Genomic DNA, 21957 nt, shown 5'->3' with positions numbered 1-21957 from the left:
GAGGACAACAGCCAACAAGACTTCAGGTGCTCCTTCATATAGCAGATGGTCCAGCTCACAGCCACATCAGGTAATATGTGCTTTTCAAGGAGAACATGCACCACACTATACATGTAGGTACATTTAATATGCACCATATACTCATGCTGCTCCATTATTTTTAAGTAGTAATCAACTGTGGGTTCTGAGAGTTGTCCAGTTTGCTTGACCCAAGTGGGCCAAATTGACTGATAGCATAAGCAGGTGGAATACCACTAAAATTGATGCAGTTTCTCTCTGTGACAGGTGTACAGGTCCACAGATGCCCTTGGAAGGGTCTGCACAGCCATGACTCTTTTTCTCTAATGGTGATACTGTGTAGGGTGAAAGGGACATCAATAAAGGAAGTTTTGTCATGGTTGGAACCTTCTAGCTATGGGGCACCAAAGGACCTCTGCATCCCATCATACTTCTACTTATGCTAGAGGTGACTTACTCTTTGGAAGAGATTATATCCCCAGTTGAGCTAAATCATGTTGTTATCCCTACTACACCAGTATTTTGCATCATTTAAAACAGTCAAATAGGAAAGGTAATCTGATGGGTGACAGGGAAATGCAGGGATCCACTACAAACACAAACTAAGTGCTGAGACAAAGAGCATGGAAATAATGTGACAGCAGGCAACTAATGATGAAGTTGTTAGCTGCTTTACCTCTTTATTTTTAGTACTATTTCCCCTCTCCCCCACCGCTGTGGCATATTAGGTGGAGACTGTAGTCAATTCAGTCTGGTAGAACAGAGGGAAAGACTGTTGCAACTGTAGGCAGAAACATAACTCAGTTGCTTAAATAAAGGGTTCACAGGCCTAAAATGTAACCCCTCTTCCCAACTTTATATTTTTAAATCATTGCGTTGGTATTGATCACCTTAAAAGCTCTTTCAAAAGAGCAGTTGCAACATGGCAAAACCCCTTTACTTTTGGTAGACGGCACACAAATAAATCTGAGGTGTTGATTTGTTTTGATAAAGGTATGAGTATGTGCACCTAGAGGTGGGGAAACACCCAGTGTGGCTCTGACAAATGTCAACTGGGATTTAGCTTTACACAGTTAAAACCAGAGGTATTTCAGAGCTGGGTCCCATTTTTATTCAAATTGTGAAAATTCAGTGTGCAGAAGGGTCTGGATTAACTGTTTCTGATCTCTAGAGTACCTTAACCCACCATTCCCTTTGCTTTCTCTTATTTATTGACTATGCCTGGTTGCTGAAAGGGAGAAGAATCTTGCTCTGTTTCTCATAGAATAGTATTATGGTTACTGCCTGAAGTGTGGCAATGGAGTGCACCCATACATATTTTCAAGGAAGTCTGTTATTCTGGCAGTCAAATTAGATAACCCATGTGGTTCAACTACTGGCTTCAAAGCCTATGAATCTGAAGTTGGGACTAACCCAGTGCCTAGGATATATCGTTTGTGGTCTTTTCACCTGAATAGCTGAGAATTCAGCACTGCCTTTGCCCCTCATTTTGAAGGGCAGTGTGTTTTATGAAGGGGAATTTTTTTTCAAATGGCCAGAGATGTCTCTTCTGAACCTGTTAGCCTTGACTGTGCCTTTAATTGGGGAGAGCTAAGTATAGGAAGCTGTCAACATATTCCCACTGATGTGCACAGAGCAAACCAGAAGTGAATATTCTTCTTTCAGTGCATGAGTGCCACTCCCTCTTAATGTTAGTTGGAGAGATGCTCCTAAATCATATGGAATACATTTTGTACTCTATACAATTGATTTCCTTTTAAAGCAGAAGGGAAGGGTGGAACATTGGAACCATAAGCACATAAAGATTATTGTTCTATAGCATTAGAATTGTGTTGAAATACTAGCAGAGTTGAGAGATTAACTACCAGGAATGTTGTTTGAAAGTATGCCTAGACCATTGTGAATCTGCTGGAAAAACCTTGTCCTATTGTATTAAAACGTGTGTTTGGTAATTCTTCCCCATCTACATTATATCCCACAGATAGTAATCTTTCTCTTCCTTTGTCCTCTGCACTCTAATCTCTTTCTTTCTCATCCATGTTTATTGTAAATCTTTGTCTTCTGTGTTTTGGGCTTAATAAGCTTATAAACTTGCTTGATGGTATTTGTATTTGCACGATCCAACTGTGGGATGTCTGACAGTGCTACAGCTCAGTTTAGGAGTCCTACTGCTGTCATGAATTCATGTTTTGAGATCAGCAAAACATTTTTATTGGATCATAGATTCGTATTTAGTGCTGTTTTCTGCACGAGATTATCTATAGTTTACTAAAACATTTTGAAAATAGTTTTCCGAAAAAGAACAAGATTAAAGTTCAAATTCATATTGTCTGCATTTTCTTGAGCCTTATGCAGTGAACTCTATAAAGCTGCTTCCATATACGTCTTACAAGAATCCATACAAAAATCTAATAGAACTACCCAACTGAGACCTTTGATATATCTAAGAAATGTTAAAAGTTAAATTAACTTCCTCCCTCCCTCTGCCAAGTTTTCATTTTCCATATCTATGTGAAGTTAGAGGACATATGGGGTGAGAGATTTGAAGGGATTCTACAGGTGGGTCAGTGAATCTGAGAAAATGTGCCATTTTCAGTGACTGTTTGCTTGGTGCAGATGTAATAAACTCCATACCTACTTATATTCTGTATTAGATAAGATGAAACATGTTTCTCTACCTCAAATGCACTATCTAGAGAGTTTTTAATAAGTTCCTATTAACTCCTTGCTCTGGAAGTGTGAGATGTGATGCAAGTTTGGTATTTTTGATGGCAAGCAATGTAATGGGCTGTTTTAGCTCATGGAGTCAGGGCAAGCGTCTTGCTACAGAAGGTGCCCTTGCAGCCTGATTAAGATACACCTCCTGACTATATAACCTGGGAGATGTGTATGGCTGCCCTCTTCTGACCTATCTCATAAGTGTGCCACATCTTCTGTTTTATAAATTATGCCAGAACAATAAACCAGTAAATTGGCTAGTCAAAAAGATTGACCCCAAAAGTTCAACAATAAGCTTATGAAGCTATAAAAATACATATGCGTATGTGTATACATATTAAACTGACTGTCAAGGAATTTATAAATGTCTTTATTGCTTAGGGACATATTAAGACTACTGGTGTGATTTCAGTGGCTAGAGACAGTGGTGTTTCAGTGGTAACAATGACTTTCAGTAAGTTAGGCTTGCCAATGCCACCTATCCTGGTTTTATTTGTGGGATGTTAATTTTAAAGAGGGGACTGTCACCTGTCCAATTAAATATATTTCAGACAGTACAATCTTTCATTACATAGTGTTTTGATGCAATGTCTTTTTGTTAACAGCATGCAACGTGTCTCTTGGTAGAGAATATGTCAAAGTGGCTGTGGTATTCCATGGTCCTAGTCTGACTCAAGCTCAGAGGAATCTCTTATCAAAGGGGCTGTCAAATGTCAAAGTGGCTGTAGCAGTTTGTCTGGAGGCTTTGAGGCTAATTTAGTCCTTACATGGTACTTTCAAGACTATGTGCATGCCCATTGGCAGTGCAATTGGCTGTTACTACTGATGTCAGTGCAGCAAGCAGATGGAAAAGTGGTGTCTCTCAGGCATGATGACCCAGTTGATTTCTAGCACAACATTCATTTCAAGAAGTAAAACTACATCTGGAGTGAGCCGCCTGCAGTGATATTTCTTGACTGGGACAACCTGACTCGCTCATCAAAAGTTTTTAGCTACATTGCTAATGTTAGACATAAGATCTTATAAGCATTGTAGGTCAATGGCTAGTAGTAGTGCTCCTCACATCTAATGACGTGGCATCTGACTTTCCTCACTAGTAATGCTTTTAGCACTGGATACTAGACGAGCTTGCCTACATGTAGTTGGTGGAGAATGCGCGTGGGGAAATGGGTAAAGGCAAAAACAATGGCAAAGAATAAGCAAAGAGTTAAGAGGATCAGGGGCAACAGTGAAGGGAGTAGAAAATCAGAAATGAAGATAGAGAATTTTTCCCTCTTTTGTGCTTCTTTTGAGTCACCAGCAAGAGAGATTGTCTCTACTAAAGGCCATTTCATGGTTCAGGAAGTGGTAGGAGCAATAGGCCAGGTGACTCAGCTCTCACCTAAGGTAACTGGGACATGTAATTTTTAAAAGTAAGTCTAGATACCTACTCTTAGGGTACATCTGCACTGTAGATGAAGCTATGTCTACATTGCTGGCAGCACAGGCAGCAGTGCAGGATTGGTTTTTGCGGGTTCGATTGAGCGGCAGTAAAGACTTGCTCAATCGAACCCAGAAGTCAACTCAGTAAATCCACGCTGGTGAGTAGCATAGCACTGCATCAACGGGAGGGCATTTCTCATTGGCAGAGTGCAGTGGAGATGCCACGGTAAGTAGATGTTAGGAAGTCGACGGGAGATACACAAGTTATTGTACGTAGCTTGCATATCTCTGTCAACTGCCACCGAAATCTGCCGCCAGTGTAGGTATGTACATCCCAGCACAAGTGGGCAGACGCATGCTAGCGTGCTAAAAACAGCAGTGAAGCAGGAAGTAGCATGGGTGGCATGTTAGGCTAGCCAGATGACTACATACCCAGGGTGTCCAGGTGGTTTATACTCAGGTGGTTAGCCTGTGCTGCCACTGGCTATGCTGCTGAGACAAATCCACCCAACTTCCCCATCCTGAAGTAGAAAAACAGACTGGTTAGGAAGGCAAAAGATTGTCTGACTTAGTCAGATAGTGGGCTGCCTTTTCTCACTCTTTGACAAGATGATGGGTCTTCAAAATCCTTGTAAAATATTTTGTCAAGGCAGTCCCTTCATCAAGGTAATGGCATTGCTGCCTCTGGCTCATACTGAGTGACAGCATTCTTGATTTTTTGCTCAAGGACCATTAGCAGAACTGTCCCCAGTGACTTAGATTATCCCATCACTGAAAACATGAGTCTATCAAAATTATTTTTGTTCAATGAGCCTGGAACATAATTGTTACATTCTTACTGTTACATTCTTGGGTGCAGTCCAGGCCAGTGAGGGGTTGTCATTGCCTGCCCTGTAAACTGGGGTGCTTCACAATGCTTTGCTGTTGTAGCTCTCAAACTGGGCCACTCACAACCAGCCTAACAGCATGCAGACCACACTCTGAATGTCTGTGTGCTAGATAGTCCTGGTTCAGCAGGTTCAGCTCTATCCCAGCAGACTGTCCACAGTCACACTCTGGTTTCCACCAGCCTTGATTACTACTTGCAGAGTGACCACAACACTCTCCCAGTCCTGAATTCTCCCAAAACTGTGTCTCTGCAATGTTCAGCGCTCTCCTGGTTCAGCCATCTCCTGGATAATTCAGAGAAATAATATGGTTTGTTTGTTCCTCTAAAGATCCAAAAATACATCACAGCTTATTAACTTAACTGGGGGTAAATGCACCTTTCCCTCAGTCAGGCTCTTTTACAAAAGTAAAAGGTGCTGGTTTCCTTGTCATCTTAGATGAAAGATCTTTGCCTAAGCAGGTTTCTAACCTATATTCAGTTCCAGAGACTTCAACCTCCCCTTACTTGAAGAACCCATCTTTCTTCTTTGAGTGTTTGCTCATGTCCATTCCACTACAGGTGTGTGCACGCCTCCATGCACAGCTACTGGAATTTTTTTCCCCTTAGCAGATCCCGTAGGGCCAGCTCCAGCACCCTCTGGAGTCCCACGCGCATGCCGCGGTATATGAGGCGCTGCCGGCCCTACGCCCCCTCAGTTCCTTCTTTCTGCCCGTGACGGTTACTAGAACTGCCTGTGCTTGCATTGCAAGTGCTTAATTCCCCGTGTTTTTAACTTTAAACAAGGATTTTTTGTGTTAACTAATTAGTTAGATTAATAACTGTTATAGTGGTAGTTAGAGACTTTGAGATAGTCTTGCTGAGACTTTACAAGGAACAGGTATTCTCTGGTGTTATGGCTTCAAGCTGTGCGCTTCCGACGGGGAGGCTTTCCCGCTAAGTGACCCCCTGCTGCCTGAAGCGTGAGAAGAGAATGGATCGATAAGGCTTTCAGACCTCCAGAAAATCCACCTGAAGGCCTGGCTCATGGAGCCCCCAAGCCAGCTCCAAGTCAACCCGCTCCGCTGCGGAACCCAGCGTGCCATCGGTGGAGAGAGCACCGTCTGCACCAACCGGACTCAACACCACGAGGACGGAATCAGCACTCGGAGTGTGGATACTCCCCCGCACTGTCAGAGCAGGCGGGGTGGAGCACCGATCCGCACCGAGGTCGGATCACGGAGACCCACTGCCTGATCCAGCGTCTCCAGCCAGGGAGCCTCCCCTGACTCGGGGGAATGGGGGAGCCCTTTGGCACCTACCAGCACCATCGTCTTTGGTGGCCGAAGGGAGGCAAGAGCCGCCCATACCTCCACGAGAGAGAAGGGGATGGCGTTACGGGGAAGCCTGCATTGGGACCCCCTGAATGGCTCAGGAGATCCCTGATATGGGGACGAAGATCTCCTGCAGGTGGGTTTCCTAGGGTGGAGTAGGGACACTCCCCTAGAAATCATCTCAGGTCGCGGTCGCGGTTGCTGGACCGACCTGCATCGAGGTGGAGAGCGAACCCTTGGCACTGGGTGAGGTCCATCCCGCTGCTCCGGCAATAAAGAGTTCGTCCGCAAGGATGCTGTGCTGATCCTGGTCACCAGAGACAGTCTCAGTACAGAGGAATTTGCTGGGCGGTGCCAAACGCCGTGGCCGGAGACTGGCTCGGCACTGAGGAGTTCACCCTCCCGCACCGAGGCAGCGCTGAACCTGGATGCCGGAGACGGACTCGGCACCGAGGAATTCGCCCCCTGGCACCAACGCAAAAAAGCCCAGAAGCCAGAGATAGCCTTGGCACTGAGGTTTTGCCTCCCCCCCCGCCCGCAGCACCGAGGCTGCACCAAACTCGGTGGCTGGAAACAGACTCGGCACCGAGGAGTTCGCCCTGCACTGAGGCCAGGCAGACCCAGTCATCAGAGCTTGACTCAGCGCCGAGATGCATGCAGAGCACAAAAAGTCCTCGGTACTGGGATGATGCTCGGGTCAGCCCAGCTTGCTGGAGCGTTGTCCATATACCTGCTACGGCCACGGCACTCATGACGAACCTGGTAGTCGAGGTCGTCAACGTCGAGGGGTCGCTCTCTGGAGCGACTGTGTTGCACAGTGAGAGCCCTTTAGGCAGCCACAGCAGCGGTCTGTTGATGGTGCCTCAGTGTCCCTTTGGGGATGCAGTACCTGGGGGTGCAACCACCAATAAAAGGTGCCAGAGCTCCAGACGGATGGAACAGAGGCAATGGACACCCCTATGGCTGTATGAAGGCCTAGGAGGTTTCCCGGGGGAGGGGCCGGGACCATGATCCATCAACCCCTCGGGGATGCAGTCAGTACGTCAGGTACAAGGAAAGGGCCGCCATTCACCCTCGGACGACGACGACTCAGCCCCACAGGCAGGGACTACTGTGGGGACCGCCTGTCAGCGGGAAGAGGTGCTGTGACCTGCAGAGCCCTTCCTCCTTCCTCCCCACCAGATGAAACATCTCCCGGTTGATTCTAGGGAACACTGGGAACTGCTCAAGAATAGGCCTCTGCCTTGGGGCTGGAGGCGAAGGAGCAAAATGGGCATCAGACAACCTTTAAGGTGCTACCGGTGGGCTCCACAGAGTGGTAGCCCTCCTGGTCTACAGAGGGGCGCTTAACATAGTGAGGGTCTCATGGCAAACCCCTCCTCCGTAGCCCAATGCCTAAAGGAGCTGAGAAGAGTATTACACCCCAGCCAAGGGGTTTGAATACTGTTCACCACCCCACCCCAGGTCCCTGGTGGTGGTTGCTGCCAACCATAGGGATAGGCAAGGCAGCCGGGCTCTATTCCAGAGAACAAAGGCGACTTCAAACCAGACTTGTTTGGAGAAAATTTAATTCAATAGCCCGACCAGCAAGGGGAAGGTGAGCCCTTGGGGGACTCAGGGAGCTGCCTTGTTGAGGCTCTGCCCGGCAGCAGGCGCTGAAACCTGTATACCATTGCAGTAGAGGGTACTACGGGAGCTAGAGCAGCGCTCCAGGCATCCTCAGTTGCCGCTGATTCAGTGGGCAGAGCCATTGGCATGCCCAGTGGTTAGTGGCTGCAATCCCGGGCTGCCCCAAAAAGGTCCAGCAGCCCATCCGGGGCCCTCCCTTGGATGAGTCAGCCTCCTCTTTCATTTGGATAGAGGCGAAGCTGCATGGTCTCAAGGACTCCTAGACCATGCTCTGTTCCCTGGGCCGCTACACGCCACAGACCGTTGGGTGTCAGGCGGGCCCCCTGGGACAGCAGCAGCAGAGGTGTCAGCCATGACTGTCTCACGACCTGTGGGCAATTGGACAGAGTCAGGGGGTCTAAAAGACACCATCTGACCTGAGTGGCTCCTTAGGTCATCAGTAAGAGTCCTTTCAGTGATAGGGCAATTGGAAAAGGCCCTTTCTGATGGTGCACGCAATGGCAGCACCCTAGCCTATACCCCCCTTCAGGTTCATGTGAGCTGGAACGCCTTCGGACCACTGGGTCCTTGAGCTAGTTCGGTCATCTCCTTCGCCCCACCGCCTCGACACCTCCCCTTTCCTTCCTCTCAGTGGCAATTCCACATCCAAGAGATTGAGGCCGCCTCAGCCCACAGCAGTGGGAAAGGTCCCACAGAGCATGGCGGAAGAGGTACTATTCGAGGTACTTCCTAGTCTCTTCCCCCCCCTCCTCCCCCCCCAAAAAAAACAAACAACAAAAAAACGGGATTTAAGGACGGAGGCAGTCTCACAAACACCAAACAAGGGACTCAAGTCTCACATGGTCTCCACAGCTCCAGTATTGGAAACAGGAACCTGGCATGCCTCCCTGGATGTCCAGGATGCACATCTTCAAAGCTTCCTTCACTTCGTAGAGGTTTTCTCCCTCTAACGCTATACGGCTTTACACCGTGGCCTGTCACTTGGCCCCGAGGGTGTTTACTGAATGCCTGGCAGCAGTAGCTGCGCGCTTGAGGGTGCAAGATTCGCCCACGCAGGGCCAAGTCCCAAATCTAGAGCAGTGTGAGCCGGTCAGGGGCCACTTGCAGCTGGTGGGTCCTGCTGGTAAGCACACAATAGTTCACGTTAGCGCAGGTGCAGCTTACGGAATGCATCAGTGTGACCGGTTGCTCCGGGCCCAGACCTTCGTGCCCCAGCCGTGCTGTGAGACAGTGTCACTCAGGATGGCCCACCTGCACAAATACCCTACGACAAGAGCCAAACGTTGCTGACAGCTGATAGGTCACAGGGTGGCCTGTACCTGTGTGGTGAGGCTAGCTAGCCTGATGCTTAGGTGACTTCACTCACGGACCCGGGATACATTTTGAGCAGGTGGCTTCTGCACTGGGAGGCTACTGTCCCCCCTCCTTCCCTCCACCCCCCCTGTTCCCTCCCCCCCCCCCAAAAAAAAACCCAACAGCAGCAAGCCCTAGCCTCCCTAGACTGGTGAACGACACCTCGGGATGTGTGAAAGGGCGTTCCGTTCATGGAACAGGCTCCTTCAGTTACCCTGATATCGACTGCCTCGAGCAGAGGGTAAAATGCCATATCAGCGCTGACCTCAGCTTACAAGGCGTCTGGCCAAGGGAGGAAAGGCGTTGGCACACCAATGTAAAGATCCGCGAAACGCTCGCAGGGCTTGCGGAATGTTCCTCCACCTTATCGAGGGCAGGGCAGTACAGGTGCCGACAGACAGTGCAGCGACCATGTACTACATCGACAGGTGGGGGGAGCCCATTCTTCAGCATTATGAAGGGAGGCTATAGTCCTTAAGACCTGGCTGTGATCACCTCCCGGGGGTGATGAACAACGAGGCAGACCGCGTCAAGGGGTCGCTGTCCCTCACCATGATGGGCAGTTGCGCCCACAGAGGGTGTCTACAACCGTCAGAAAGGGGGGGTTCCCCAAGGGGAATCTGTCCGTATTGGACTGGAGCATGAAGTGTCCACAGTGCTGCTCTCTCTCCGTGGTCAAGGGGCAGAGGTGATCGCCAATGCCGTCCGTCTGTAGCGGTCAGAGAACTTCATATTCGCTTCCCGCCTTTCCCCTCCTGTATACAGTCCTGCTAAAGACGAGGAGGAGTTAAACAGATGCCATCTCGACTGTCCCGGCCTAGCCACACCAGCACAGGTTCAGCATACTGCTGGATTTCTCGATTGCTTGCCTTGGGAGGCTCCAAGTCAGTGCGATCCCAGCTCCCAGGATCATGGTTACCTGCGGTGCCCAGACCTGGACCCTTGACACCTCAGGGAGTGATGCAGCAGTGGCCAAGAGGCGACGAGCAAGCTGCTCAGAATTAATCCAGTGAGTCCTGCTGGGTAGCAGGAAGCCCTCCATGGAGGTCGCGTACTGGGTTAAGTGGAAGTGACTGTTGCCTGCTGCGAGGAGTCCCGGGATATTCTGCCCAGTCTCTCGCCAGTGCAGGTGATTCGGGAAACACTTGCCACAGTTAAAGCCCCAGGGACTAGCTCTGGCCTCCCTGAAGGCCCACCTAGCAGCCATATCAGCCTTCCATCAGTCGCTGGGAGGGGGGATTGCGGTTCTCCTGTCTGATGTCGGTCTGGTCCCGGAAAGGGGTGGGAGGCCTTATCCGTAGGCTCATGACCCAGTGCCTCCCTGGGATCAGGACTCTGACCTCGGAGCTCCCCCCTCATACTGTAGTCTATAAACTAAGGTTCAGTTGAGACCATACTGGGCCTTATGGCCCAAGGTGGTTGCCCAGTTTCATTGCGACCAATCATATATTCTCCTTAGGTTTCCCTGAACCACATGGTTCAGAGGAGAGAAGGAGGTGCTTGCTAAAAACATGAGAGGGGCCCTAGCTTCTACATTAGGTATACGAGGCCATTCCGGTGAGCGATGCAGCTCTTTGGCGCAGCAGTCGACCAGATGAAAGATTCACCGGTCTCCGCTTGGCGCATTTTCCTTGTGAAGAACTTCCTGCATTGTGTTCGGCTACAAGCAGTTGAATGTGCAGCTTACAGGCACCACCACAGCTCACTCAACAGAGCTCAATATCCACCCACAGCCTTCCTAGAGGAAGTGCCAGGGCAGGGCAGCTGCAGAGCAGCTGCCAGGCTGGCGGTACATACCTTCACGTACCACCATGCCTCTGTTCAACGGGTGCGGGAAGATATGGGCTTCAGCAAGGCTGGGCTGCAGGCAGCTCACTGCTAACTCCGGCCCACCTCCAAGGTACTGCTTGTTAGTCACCTATAGTGGAATGGACATGAGCAAGTACTTGAAGAAGAAAACAAGGTCCACAACCCCCCCTCCATCCCCGCCTCCGGAGTTGGCGGAAAGAAGGGACTGAGGGGCTGTAGGGCCGGCAGCACCTCATATTCCACGGTATGTGTGCGGGACTCCCGCAGGTGTCAGAGCTGGCTCTATGGGATCTGCTAAGGGGAAAAAAGTTCCGGTAGCCATGCATGGAAGTGTGCACTCACTTATAGTAGAATGGACATGAGCAACACATCTTGAAGAACATCAGTTACTGATAAGTAACCTTGTTTTCTCAGCTTGCAAGAGCTCTGCTTTCATGCCTGTCTAGTGATGGATACCAAAAGTGGCTTTTGTCTTTTCTTATATCTTCCAAAGTTCAATGAACTTGTTTCAAGAGGCAGGATGACCTCATGCTGTTCTTCCCATCCTGTGGGCTTCCAACCTCCCTGTTTGATTTCTGTGTAAGTGGAGCTTCCATTCTTTCTGATTCCACCATGCTTACGTTACATAGGGGACAGATAGGTAGTTGTGACATTCCTTCTGTCTGGGCAAACTGTACAGCCTAATATCAGTGAATATCCATAATTCCTTATATAATGTTAATACATACATTTTACAATGGTATTCATCACCAGTGTGTTACTGGCTTTCATAAAAGACCTTACTTGACACACTAATATTATACTCAGTCAGTTGATTCAGTTGCTTATCACTTTCGGTTCATCCCCCGTCACTTTATAGACCAATAAACCTTTGAAATAGATTCTTCTGAAGGTTTCCCCTCAAAGTAAAGTATATTCAAGGAGTGAAGAAGATGACCTGGAGTCTGCTAATGAATGAAGCTCCATGCTTTTTTTACCCACATTTATGTTTGCTGAAATGCAAAATGTTCTGTTTTAAAATTATTAGTACAGTATTTGATTTCTTTTGGTGGGGAACATCTATTTTTTTTTTAAACAAAGGATTCACTTGAGTACAATGTTTGGGGCAAGAGATGATAGGAGAATGCCATGAAATATTATCTTTGAGGAATAAAACTAGGGAACAAATGTTCATTTGGCATTTAATGTATCCTTATTTAATGTATCCTTATTTCTGGGGGATGTTTAGAAGCTCTGGTTACCAATAGTGACATGCATAAGATGCACAACAGAATACACTGAGTGGATGATTGGCATGGTGTTACATTTCATAAAGACAGAATGACTGAGATCACTTAAACCACAGTCAAAAAGAGAAGGCAATAATCATGAGTAGTAATATTTTCCTGCCTATTGATACTGACTGTGAATTGTGAATACATAGCTACATGAGGAATCCCCTTAGTATCACTTTACACCACAGAGTTGTTCAGTTTGACTTAAAAATTTCAGTTATTTTTGACCCACTTTCTTTTTCCATAGGTGGTGTTGCAGCAGCAGGGTTCTTGATCAGCAGGAAATGAAGTAGGTGGGCACTGGCTCAGCATTGGCCCAGTAGGCATGTCATGGTGAATCATTAAGCACATAAACATGTGCCAGAGGCCACTGAACAACCAACAAGTGGCAGCAACAATATTACTTTGCTGTTAACCTGGGTTTGAGTTGGACCAGTCTAATCACCTAAATGAGAATGCCCTGGTCCACCAATCAGGGTTAAACCTTATTATAAAGGTCAAATGAGATCTGGCAACATTCTAAAAGTATTTTCGGTCTCCTTTGTTGTCTGGTCAGGGTTTGGCATACAGCCAACTAAATTTCAGTGAGTTTAATAGGTGTTAAACAGGGTCAGTTTTTTTGCAAAATTCTTTGAATGTAAGAAGTCCCTAAATACCTAATCCCAATTATCCATTTTTTCAGAAGTCCATAATATTTACACAGAAGATAGTAATGGCTTTGAGGGAGTGACAGACAATATTTTGGGTTAATTCTTACACTTTGGTGACTCTTAATTACCTTTATTTTAAACCACTTTAAGGTACAACTACATGGGGGTAACATTAAATGTGGCCTGCAAATAATTGAAATGGATATCAAACATTTGTTACTGTGGTTTCATTAACTCTTTATAACTTCCTATTCCAATGAATTTACCACATTTCAACACAGATTTTTAAAAATTAATTCAGTGAAGCTGTGTGAGCTGAAGTAGAACCCTGTGCAGATACCATAGTTCAGAACAGTTTAAGTCCTGTTATATGGCACAATGCAATGATATCTTCATTACAACTGTTTGCTAAATATTGCAGCCTTTACCACCATTCACTGCAAGACCTTTAATGAGTGAGTACTCCTCTATGGTCAATATTGTAACGTCCCACATTCATTTTTAATGTTCCATAATACACTGTAATGTACATGTATCCTCTGCCCACTCACTGTCTCCCTCTAGTGGTAGAAAGCCCTAATGTAGACGTGGTAGAGTCTGCTACAGCCTTGAATAACAGACATCTTAACTCAGTAGATTTTCATGCCTTTCGAAACAGAATTCCCTAGTTTGATCTCTGCTACAAATAACCCAGAAGGGCTGGGGGTTGTAAGCTCCCCACCTAGCTCTTGAGCTTCAGAGGTCCACCCATCACATATCCCTGTATAGGCCATCTCTTGCAATATGACTTCTTAGGTAGGTTGCTGGCAGTGGGATTGAACCAGGGACCCCTGGTTGTAAAAGGCAAGAGCCTCTTCTGCCTGAGCTGAAAGATCCAGCTGTGTTAAATTGTCAATCTCTGAATCTATCCCAGACACCACTAAAAACAGAGTACCACACTAGATGGGGGGTACACACAGTATAATTAGTTGCAGTATGTAGGTACAGGAAGACTTGCATGTAATTTTTATTTGCATTACAATAGCTCCTAGGAGGGCTCAGCTGAGATCAAGGCCTCACTGTGCTTGGCGCTGTGCACACATGGTAAGACAGTCCCTGCCATGAAAAGCTTGTGATGTAAATAGATAAGACAAAAGGTGGGAAGGAATACACACAGTATGTCAGTTACAGAGCTGGGAACAGAATCTAGGGGCTTGTCTACACAGGCATTTTTGGTGGCAAAGTGGGGTGTGAATCTACCCCATGCTAGCCCATTGTGAATAACTGTCCATGTGGACGTTGCTGATGCATATTAACCGTTCGGTAATGTGCTTTGATCTAATCCTCTATAGTCCACTTTCAAAGGGGACTAGATCAAAGCACATTACTGAACTGTTAATGCACGTCAGCAGTTAGTCCACAACAGGTTAATGTGTGGTAGATTCACACTTCAGCTTGCCTCAATCGAAATGTCTGCAGACAAACCCAAAATCTCCCAAGTCTTATCCACTGGACCATTCTGCCTCTCCTACTTGATCAAGCTGTTCTATTCTGACCAGCTCTACTGAGGTGATTGAACATTTCTACAACTTTGTTCATTTTGTTTCAGAGCAATATTTTGGAGTGAGGTGATAAGTGGCTCATCTAAGTACACTGGACATTAGGTGGGCAAAATCACCTGGGACCTACTGAAGTCAGTGGACAGCTCAACCATAGACGGAGAGCAAGCTCAGGCCCCTATTCCTTTAAAAGAAACACTAGCAGACAAAAGAAAAGAAACGGAGGTGCCACTTACCACTCAGTAAAACACTTATAGCTGTATAGCACCACATGACATCATAGAGCAGGTTTCTCCCTACAGTGTTGGTTTTAACAGTGTCAAAGCTTTAGAAGGAAACTAAAATCTGTTTCCAAATACAGGCTTCTTACTTCTCTTGACTGCTTCTCTGGGTTGGGGGTGAATGTGAACACACAGAGGTAAACTGTCCTCCTTCAGCTTCATGGTAAATTCTGTTTAGGCTATTCTTCTACCTCTATATCACTCACCAAAATGATACCAATGGGGAGTCATCCACAGGTAGTCAAAGCAGAATAGCTACCTGGATCTAGTGTGATAATGTTGGACAGCATAAGTGGTACATGCTTTGCAGAGGGTAAGGAGGCTTGACTCTGGGTGAAGAAGCCTTAACCTACAATTTCTGGGTTTTGTTTATATAATAACTATATTATAGTCTTCCACCCATTGACTCTATACAGCAAATCAGCTAACGCAGATCAGTAGAAAAAAGCTCTGGTCCTGGAATTGCTTTTCTAATTTTAATTTGGTTTTAAACCATTATGCAGAAATCAGAGTTGTTGGGGCTGCATTTCAATTTTATGAGGTGGGCTAACCCTCCAGATCTCAGAAGACTGTGTTAATTGGAAAACTGAATAAACATGATATGGAGACAATGGATGTGTGGAACTCTTTATATTGTTTTAGCAAGTATAATTTTTTTCCATGCCTGAATGGTACAGTCCTGGATTTTTTTTTTTTACAAATGTGAGGGGAAACTACAGCGATCTTGATCTCTAATCTATGCTGAAAAAGTCAAAGGTGCCATTTGTATTATGTTGCATGTTAGAATGAATGTTCAATAGATTGTTATAACTTAGTTAATAATCTTAAAATGAGCATAAAAACAACCACTTAGAATATAAAAAAAATTACCATAGTAGGAGGTACCATAGTAGGAGTTTTCTAGCCTGGCTAATGTTTTTGATTTTATTCATTATTATCTAATTATTTTCAATACTGAATATCAAATGACTGTATTATGTCAACTATGCATACAGCTTGCTTGTGTATGTAAAAACAAGTTGAGGAAGAGAGATTAGTGATGGCACTGGTAAAGTATATGGAGGTAATCACTTTTGATATTTTCTAAAATACCTTTTACAGCTCCTAATGACAAAATCACCTTAGCTAACTCTTCAATGGGGCAAGTCCTATAGAACTTAAGGATGAAACTAACAGGATTCTACAGAATTATTTTAAAAACCTATAGTGCCTAATTCTTCACTGCCTTGCATCTGGGGCAGGCACTTAAAGCTGTACATCCTCTTTGCAGAAATCAAAATGTCTACAAAAGGAGTGAAATGGTGAAGAATCAGCTTGACAGTTTATTAGAGTGACTGAATATCCTTTCCATAGAGTCCTTAAAACAAACAAAAGGAAGTACTTCTTCACACAGTGTGCAGTCAACTGGTGGAACTTGTTGCCAGGGGACGTTGTGAAGGTCAAAACTATAACTGGGTTCAAAATGACTTAGATAAGTTCATGCAGGACAGGTCCATCAATGGCTGTTAGCCAAGATGGTCAGGGTTGCAACCCTATGCTTCATCCACTTGCTAGAAGCTGGAACTGGACGACAAAGAATGAATCGCTCAAAATTGCCCTGATTCTTCATTCCATCTGAAGCATCTGATATTGGCCACTGTCAGAGACAGGATACTAGGCTATTGGCCTATCCCAGTATGGCCATTCATATGTTCTTCCTATAGAATGCTTTATTGGAGAAATTAAAATTTTTACTAAGGAAATCCACTATTAAAAAGAGTAGAAATATTTCCAACTTTGTATTTAAAGAAGTAGTGCTGGCTCTTAGTGCAATAAATTCACACAGTCCAAATATGGATAGCTATTTAAGCCAACATGATTTAAGCAGGTCATGACTCTAGATTTTAAGATCTTTCCTTTACACTCACCACACAGTATTCTTGATGTATATGCAGGCTAGTAGCAGAGGATGATGAATGACACTGCACAGTAATATGTAAAATGTGACATTTGACAAAAATAGGTTATTTGGAAACCACCTGCAGAGTATTCAATAAATTGCTGATTGTCAACCTTGATGCCATGGACCACTTTTGAAAAGTAGGGGGAAAAATGGACTACCAGCCATTTATTAACATCCTTTTAGTATTTGTCAGCAGTTCATTACAATTCCATGAAAAATTAAATTGAAAGTGATAGTGCTGTATTTAGTTAGATTATAAAATACAGTGGCTGCCCCTCTAATGTGGTCAGTGTGGTGCAAGAGGTAATTGAGAGTACAAGTTAAAATCTTTAACTGTATTGCTGTGTAGTTCCAAAGTCCTTTGGAGAGCCCATACCACTTCTTTTGGGTGAATGGAGGAGGTGGGAGAAGGGAAGAGACAGAATCTCTCTACTCAGGGTAGTTCTGCTCTGCCCCCTTCCCTTTTGTGAGTAATAGATTGGCTCTTTTCTGCTCCTCCCACCTCTCCTCTCTTTCCTTGCAACCCTAGTTTGCAAAGAGTGGAGAATCGAATGGCTCCTTCTCAACACACCACTCCTCCAGATCTGAAAAGTGGGGGGTGAAGAACCATCCCTGGAACTCTCTCCCCAGGCTGGGAAGAGTGGGAGGAACTTCCAGAGCTTCAGGAGGAGCAGTGTTGTGCTGTCGGGCAAGGATAAGCATAGGGTTGCCCATAATGGATGTGGGGTTGGAGATAGGGGCCGATGTGGGTCTGTGAGATGCAGAACCAGTCAGTGGGGAGGGCTAGGAAACAGACATCGGGGTAACAGACATGGGGCTGGGGTGTGGGTTTTTCTGAGGGTTTGGAGTGTAGAAAGTTCAGTTGCCTGTCATGCAAAGGGCTTGTTAAAATATTTAACTTTCCTTTTCTTTCATATGAAACGAAGTGAGACTGGTTGATTCGCTCAGATACTTTTAATAACACAGCAAGGACTATTGTGCTTCAAAGAGTTGTATGGTTAATTTTCAGGCAACCAGTTGGTAGACCAACAAAAATTCATTCCAGTGTTTTCCCCCAGGAAATGAAATTAGGGGTATGTGTGTTCAAATTTACCAGGGGGGTGAGGGCAACGAGTGATGAGACTATGAGGGTGAAGGTGGGCTATATGGCACCCTAGTAGAAACTGAAAAATGTTTCATGAGCATTTTATTAGATTTAACTCATGCTTTAAAATCATCACACAAATTAAAGTTGGTGACTCAAGCCTATTGTGCAGAAATAGACCTACATCCTTCTTGGTTTCTTGTTGTCATTTTGCACAATGAACTTCTCAAGTGCAGTGCGTTCATCTTTGGTGATTTCTCATGTGTTCAATACTTCCAGTTCTTCATGATATTCTCATGATCAGGCAGAAGGTGACTTCTTTCAGAACACAAAATCCTATTCAATGAAGAAGATGAACGCTCAACTGTCGCTATTGTGACTGGGAGTAGCAAGAGATGAATTCTTACTTTTCATCCCAGGAAACAGCACAAAGATTGGGTCGAACCACTAGTGATGATAAAGAAGAAGTTGAAGTCAAATCTTCATTCATCGTATGACATTCCACTCTGTGTTCAAATTCTCTATTCTGTCCTGATCACATAGCAGCCCCACTGCTGGTAGTGCCTCACTGTGTTAAACACTGTCTGTGTTTAAGACAGGCATCTATAAAAGCTATTTAGAGGTTGATAGAATCCAGTAGTTGCTGTTGTAAATTGATAAGAATCAAGTCTGTGTACTTTTTCAGCTGGCTTAACAAACACTTCTTGTCCTCTTCATTTAAGGATTCAATATAAGTGCCTTCATTAGTCAACTTCTGCACTGAAAGTCTTTGTTTCTTCCAGTACATTTTCAATGGATATTTCTCTGATTGATCCAAGTGTCACTTCTATTGCTGGACAAAGATCTACTACTGTTGTAGCAGATGTCTGGATGACATTGTTTAATGACCCAAATGGTTTCAACAGTAGACTTACAAAAGAAAGATTGGTGATAATCTTCTCTGAACTTGGTAGCAAAAGTTGTCCACCAGCCTCACTGATTAGATTCATCCCATCTCAGTAAATACTTTCCAAGGCCAGTAATAAAGGTTGCTGTAATTTTAAGGCAACAGCCAAGGATTGCTCATGAGAAAGTCAGTGGGTTTTTCCAGGTTGGACTAATTTACACTTCAGTCCCAGTGTATCTTCTATTTTTTCCAAGATGTTCAGTCCTTTTGGACGCTTGCTGACAAAGAGTATAATGAAGACATTAAATGTATGGCTTTTTTAATGTCTTTTGAAGATTCTTCAGCTTTTACTAGGGCTAGTTGGAGTAGATGGCCTGTGCAGTATGTATAGGAGAGATTAGGGTTCTACTTTTCTCTGACCAAAGCTTATATTCCACTGTCTTCCAGAGAAGTTTGCAGCTCATTCAAATGCACAAACAGCCATCTGTTTGGGGTTCAATTTACAAGCATTTATCTCTTCTAAGATGTGGGTTGTCACAGATGCAGCCGATGTATCTTCTGTAATCTGAACATCTAGAAATGCATCTATTGACCTACCACTGACATCAAGATAATGTACACAATGACTTAATACTTGTTGCCCTTTTCTGCATCGGTGCATTCATCAGCTATGTATGCACATTTTTTGAATGTGGTGAGAGATTTCTTCACTTGTTCAACTGCTGAGTCTTTCACTGTTGCACTGCATGCTTTTAATCAGTCAGATGAGTTTCTTACAGAAAGAGAGAGAGCATTTGCCAGTCATATTCAGAACTAGTGTCCAACTTTAGGATTAACAAGTGACAATGCACTTACCACACACTATGTACTTGAGACTAATGTTATCTCTTGCTTATAGAGAAAGTGTGAGGCCACAGCCATGTTCTTTCACATTAACTGTGTCGTATCTATAGCATTCTTAACAGCCTCATTAAGTACTTCTAAAATTGGCTTTGACAGTGACTTGCTTATAAGGCTTTCTGCATGGTGTTTTGCAGCCTTTTCACATAGGTTGTCAGCATTGGCTTTGCTGATCAGTCTGGCAAACCAAGCTCCTACACTTTTACTGTATAAATCCATGGTATGCCCACATCTTGAATGCTGCATGCAATTCTGGTGACCCCATCTCAAAAAAGATATATTGGAATTGGAAAAGGTACAGAGAAGAGCAACTAAATGATTAGGGATGTGGAACGGATTCCATATGAGGAGAGATTAAAAAGACTGGGACTTTTCAGCTTGAAAGAGAGACAACTAAGAGCGGGTATGAGAGAGGTCTATAAAATCCTGATTGGTGTGGTGAAAGTGTATAAGGAAATGTTATTTACCCATTCACTTACTACAGGAAGTAGGGGATCACCAATGAAATTAATGGGCAGCAGGTTTAAAATAAACAAAGTATTTCTTCACACAACGCAGTCAACCTGTGGAACTTTTTGCCAGGGGATGTTGTGAAGGCCAAGACTACAATAGGTTTAAAAAAGAACTAGATAAGTTCATGGAGGATAGGTCCATAAATGGCTATTAGCCAGGATTTGCATGGAAGCAAAACCATGCTCTGAGTTCCTCTGTTTGCCAGACGCTGGGAGTAGATGACAGGGAATAGATCACTGGATGATTTCCTGTTCTGTTCATTCCCTTTGAATCCCCTGGCATTGGCCACGGTCAGAAGACAGGATACTGGGCTAGACGGACCATTGGTCTGTCCCAGTATGGCCGTTCTTATGTAAAAATTAATTAAAATAATAAAAATGTTTAGTAGAGAAACTCCCCAAGATGACAACCTCTCGAGATAGCGATGATTTGAGCCAACAACTTTGGCAAATAATGCATTTGAAAAATCGTGGGATACTAGGAAATGTATATTGATATAAATATCAGTAACAAATCTAGCATTCTGGAGTAAAGTCATTAAAACATAGTCCAGCAAATAGATGTTCCTTTAATGTGCCCCTCCCTTTTTCTTCCACCGCACCCCACTCATAGTTGTTGTCCTTGGTCAGTAGAGACCCAGAGTTCAGAGATGCTTTTGTGTGAGTTCATCTCCACCCTTCAGGGGTAGGGAAGAGAAGTCACCTTGCTCGTTCCTCTAGCCACTCACCGCTTCGCAGACAGCTCACTCTGGCCGCTGTTGTTCGTCATGCCACCATTTACTCCATTGCTCCGTCGCTGATGGCCCTGTGCTGTCACCTTCTGCTGCCAGCTGCCACTGTGACCTCAGAAAGTTGGTCTCTTTAGGTTGCACCCCACTCTGTGATGTCAGCTCTCAGTGGGGGAACCTCACTGCTAGGGCAGGCTGGGCAGTCTCTTCCAAAGAAACATTGTCCCACAGCAGCTCTAAGCACTTAGCTCTGATTATCAGTGATTTCAGCTCTAGTGGTCACTTAAAAAAATAAGACTGTATAGAGCCCAACCATCTCCATCTTTAAACAGGGGAGAGGGGCAGGTCAGATAGTGCCTGTGACTCTTAGGCAGAGCCCACACTGCCAAGCAAAACACCTGTCCCCCACCCTCTCTCTTTCTCTCCCCTGGGATCTGGCATCCAAACCCCCTGCTTAGCGAGTACAGTTCAGTTGAGGGTAACCAGTGCTTAATTTATAATGAAAGAAGTGTTGGGGCTTAAGCAAGTTTTTTACTTTCATAACTGATGCAGTAAGCCTCAGACCTCAGGGCATAGTGATCACCGCCTAGGATCAGGAAGAAACTTTCCCTCATGATGCATTTCACAATTACAGTGGCTGCCATTAAAAATTGAGCCTTTGCCCACACTTATCCCTTGCTGGTACCTGAGATCAGATGTTCTCTATAATAAAACTTTGTAGTATTGTGTACCATTGTGTGTTAAGTGTGGGTAAATGTTTGTTTTGTATCAGTGATGCCTGAAATGCATTATTGACATTTTTCATCTCTCTGAAGCAAGTTTAGTCTGTCAGGCAGAATACCAGACTACAGACCATAGATCTGCTTGCGTATGGCTATTCCTATGTCCGTATCAGAATTCTTAGTGCTACTCTGCTTCATCTTTCTATGGTGAAAATCAGTGGAATGAAGATCTTCGCCATGGAGATCACAGCGTCCAGAGATGATATACTATCTGCACCCATCTGCTGAAGAT

General features: G+C 45.0%; 1 protein-coding gene across 7 annotated transcripts in view; it reads left to right on the top strand.

Annotated features, from left to right (window-relative positions):
- RBMS3 (RNA binding motif single stranded interacting protein 3) overlaps window positions 1–21957 on the top strand; it is an 864086-nt gene that overhangs the window by 149715 nt on the left and 692414 nt on the right. For 6 of the 7 annotated variants that reach the window (XM_067561866.1, XM_067561863.1, XM_067561861.1 and 3 more), the window contains exon 3: window positions 2–70. The exons of the other annotated variant lie outside the window; for it this stretch is intronic. In XM_067561866.1, the coding sequence (XP_067417967.1) occupies window positions 2–70 (69 nt within the window). The remainder of the gene's footprint in view (window position 1; window positions 71–21957) is intronic. 7 annotated transcript variants of the gene reach the window in all.

This window comes from Emydura macquarii, unplaced genomic scaffold (assembly GCF_026122565.2).
Source record: "Emydura macquarii macquarii isolate MOO-44397 ecotype Brisbane River unplaced genomic scaffold, CSIRO-AGI_Emac_v2 contig_2422, whole genome shotgun sequence".
NCBI classification, from domain to species: Eukaryota; Metazoa; Chordata; order Testudines; family Chelidae; genus Emydura; species Emydura macquarii.
Note: the sequence above shows the minus strand (reverse complement) of the source record. Positions and strands in the feature narration are given on the sequence as shown.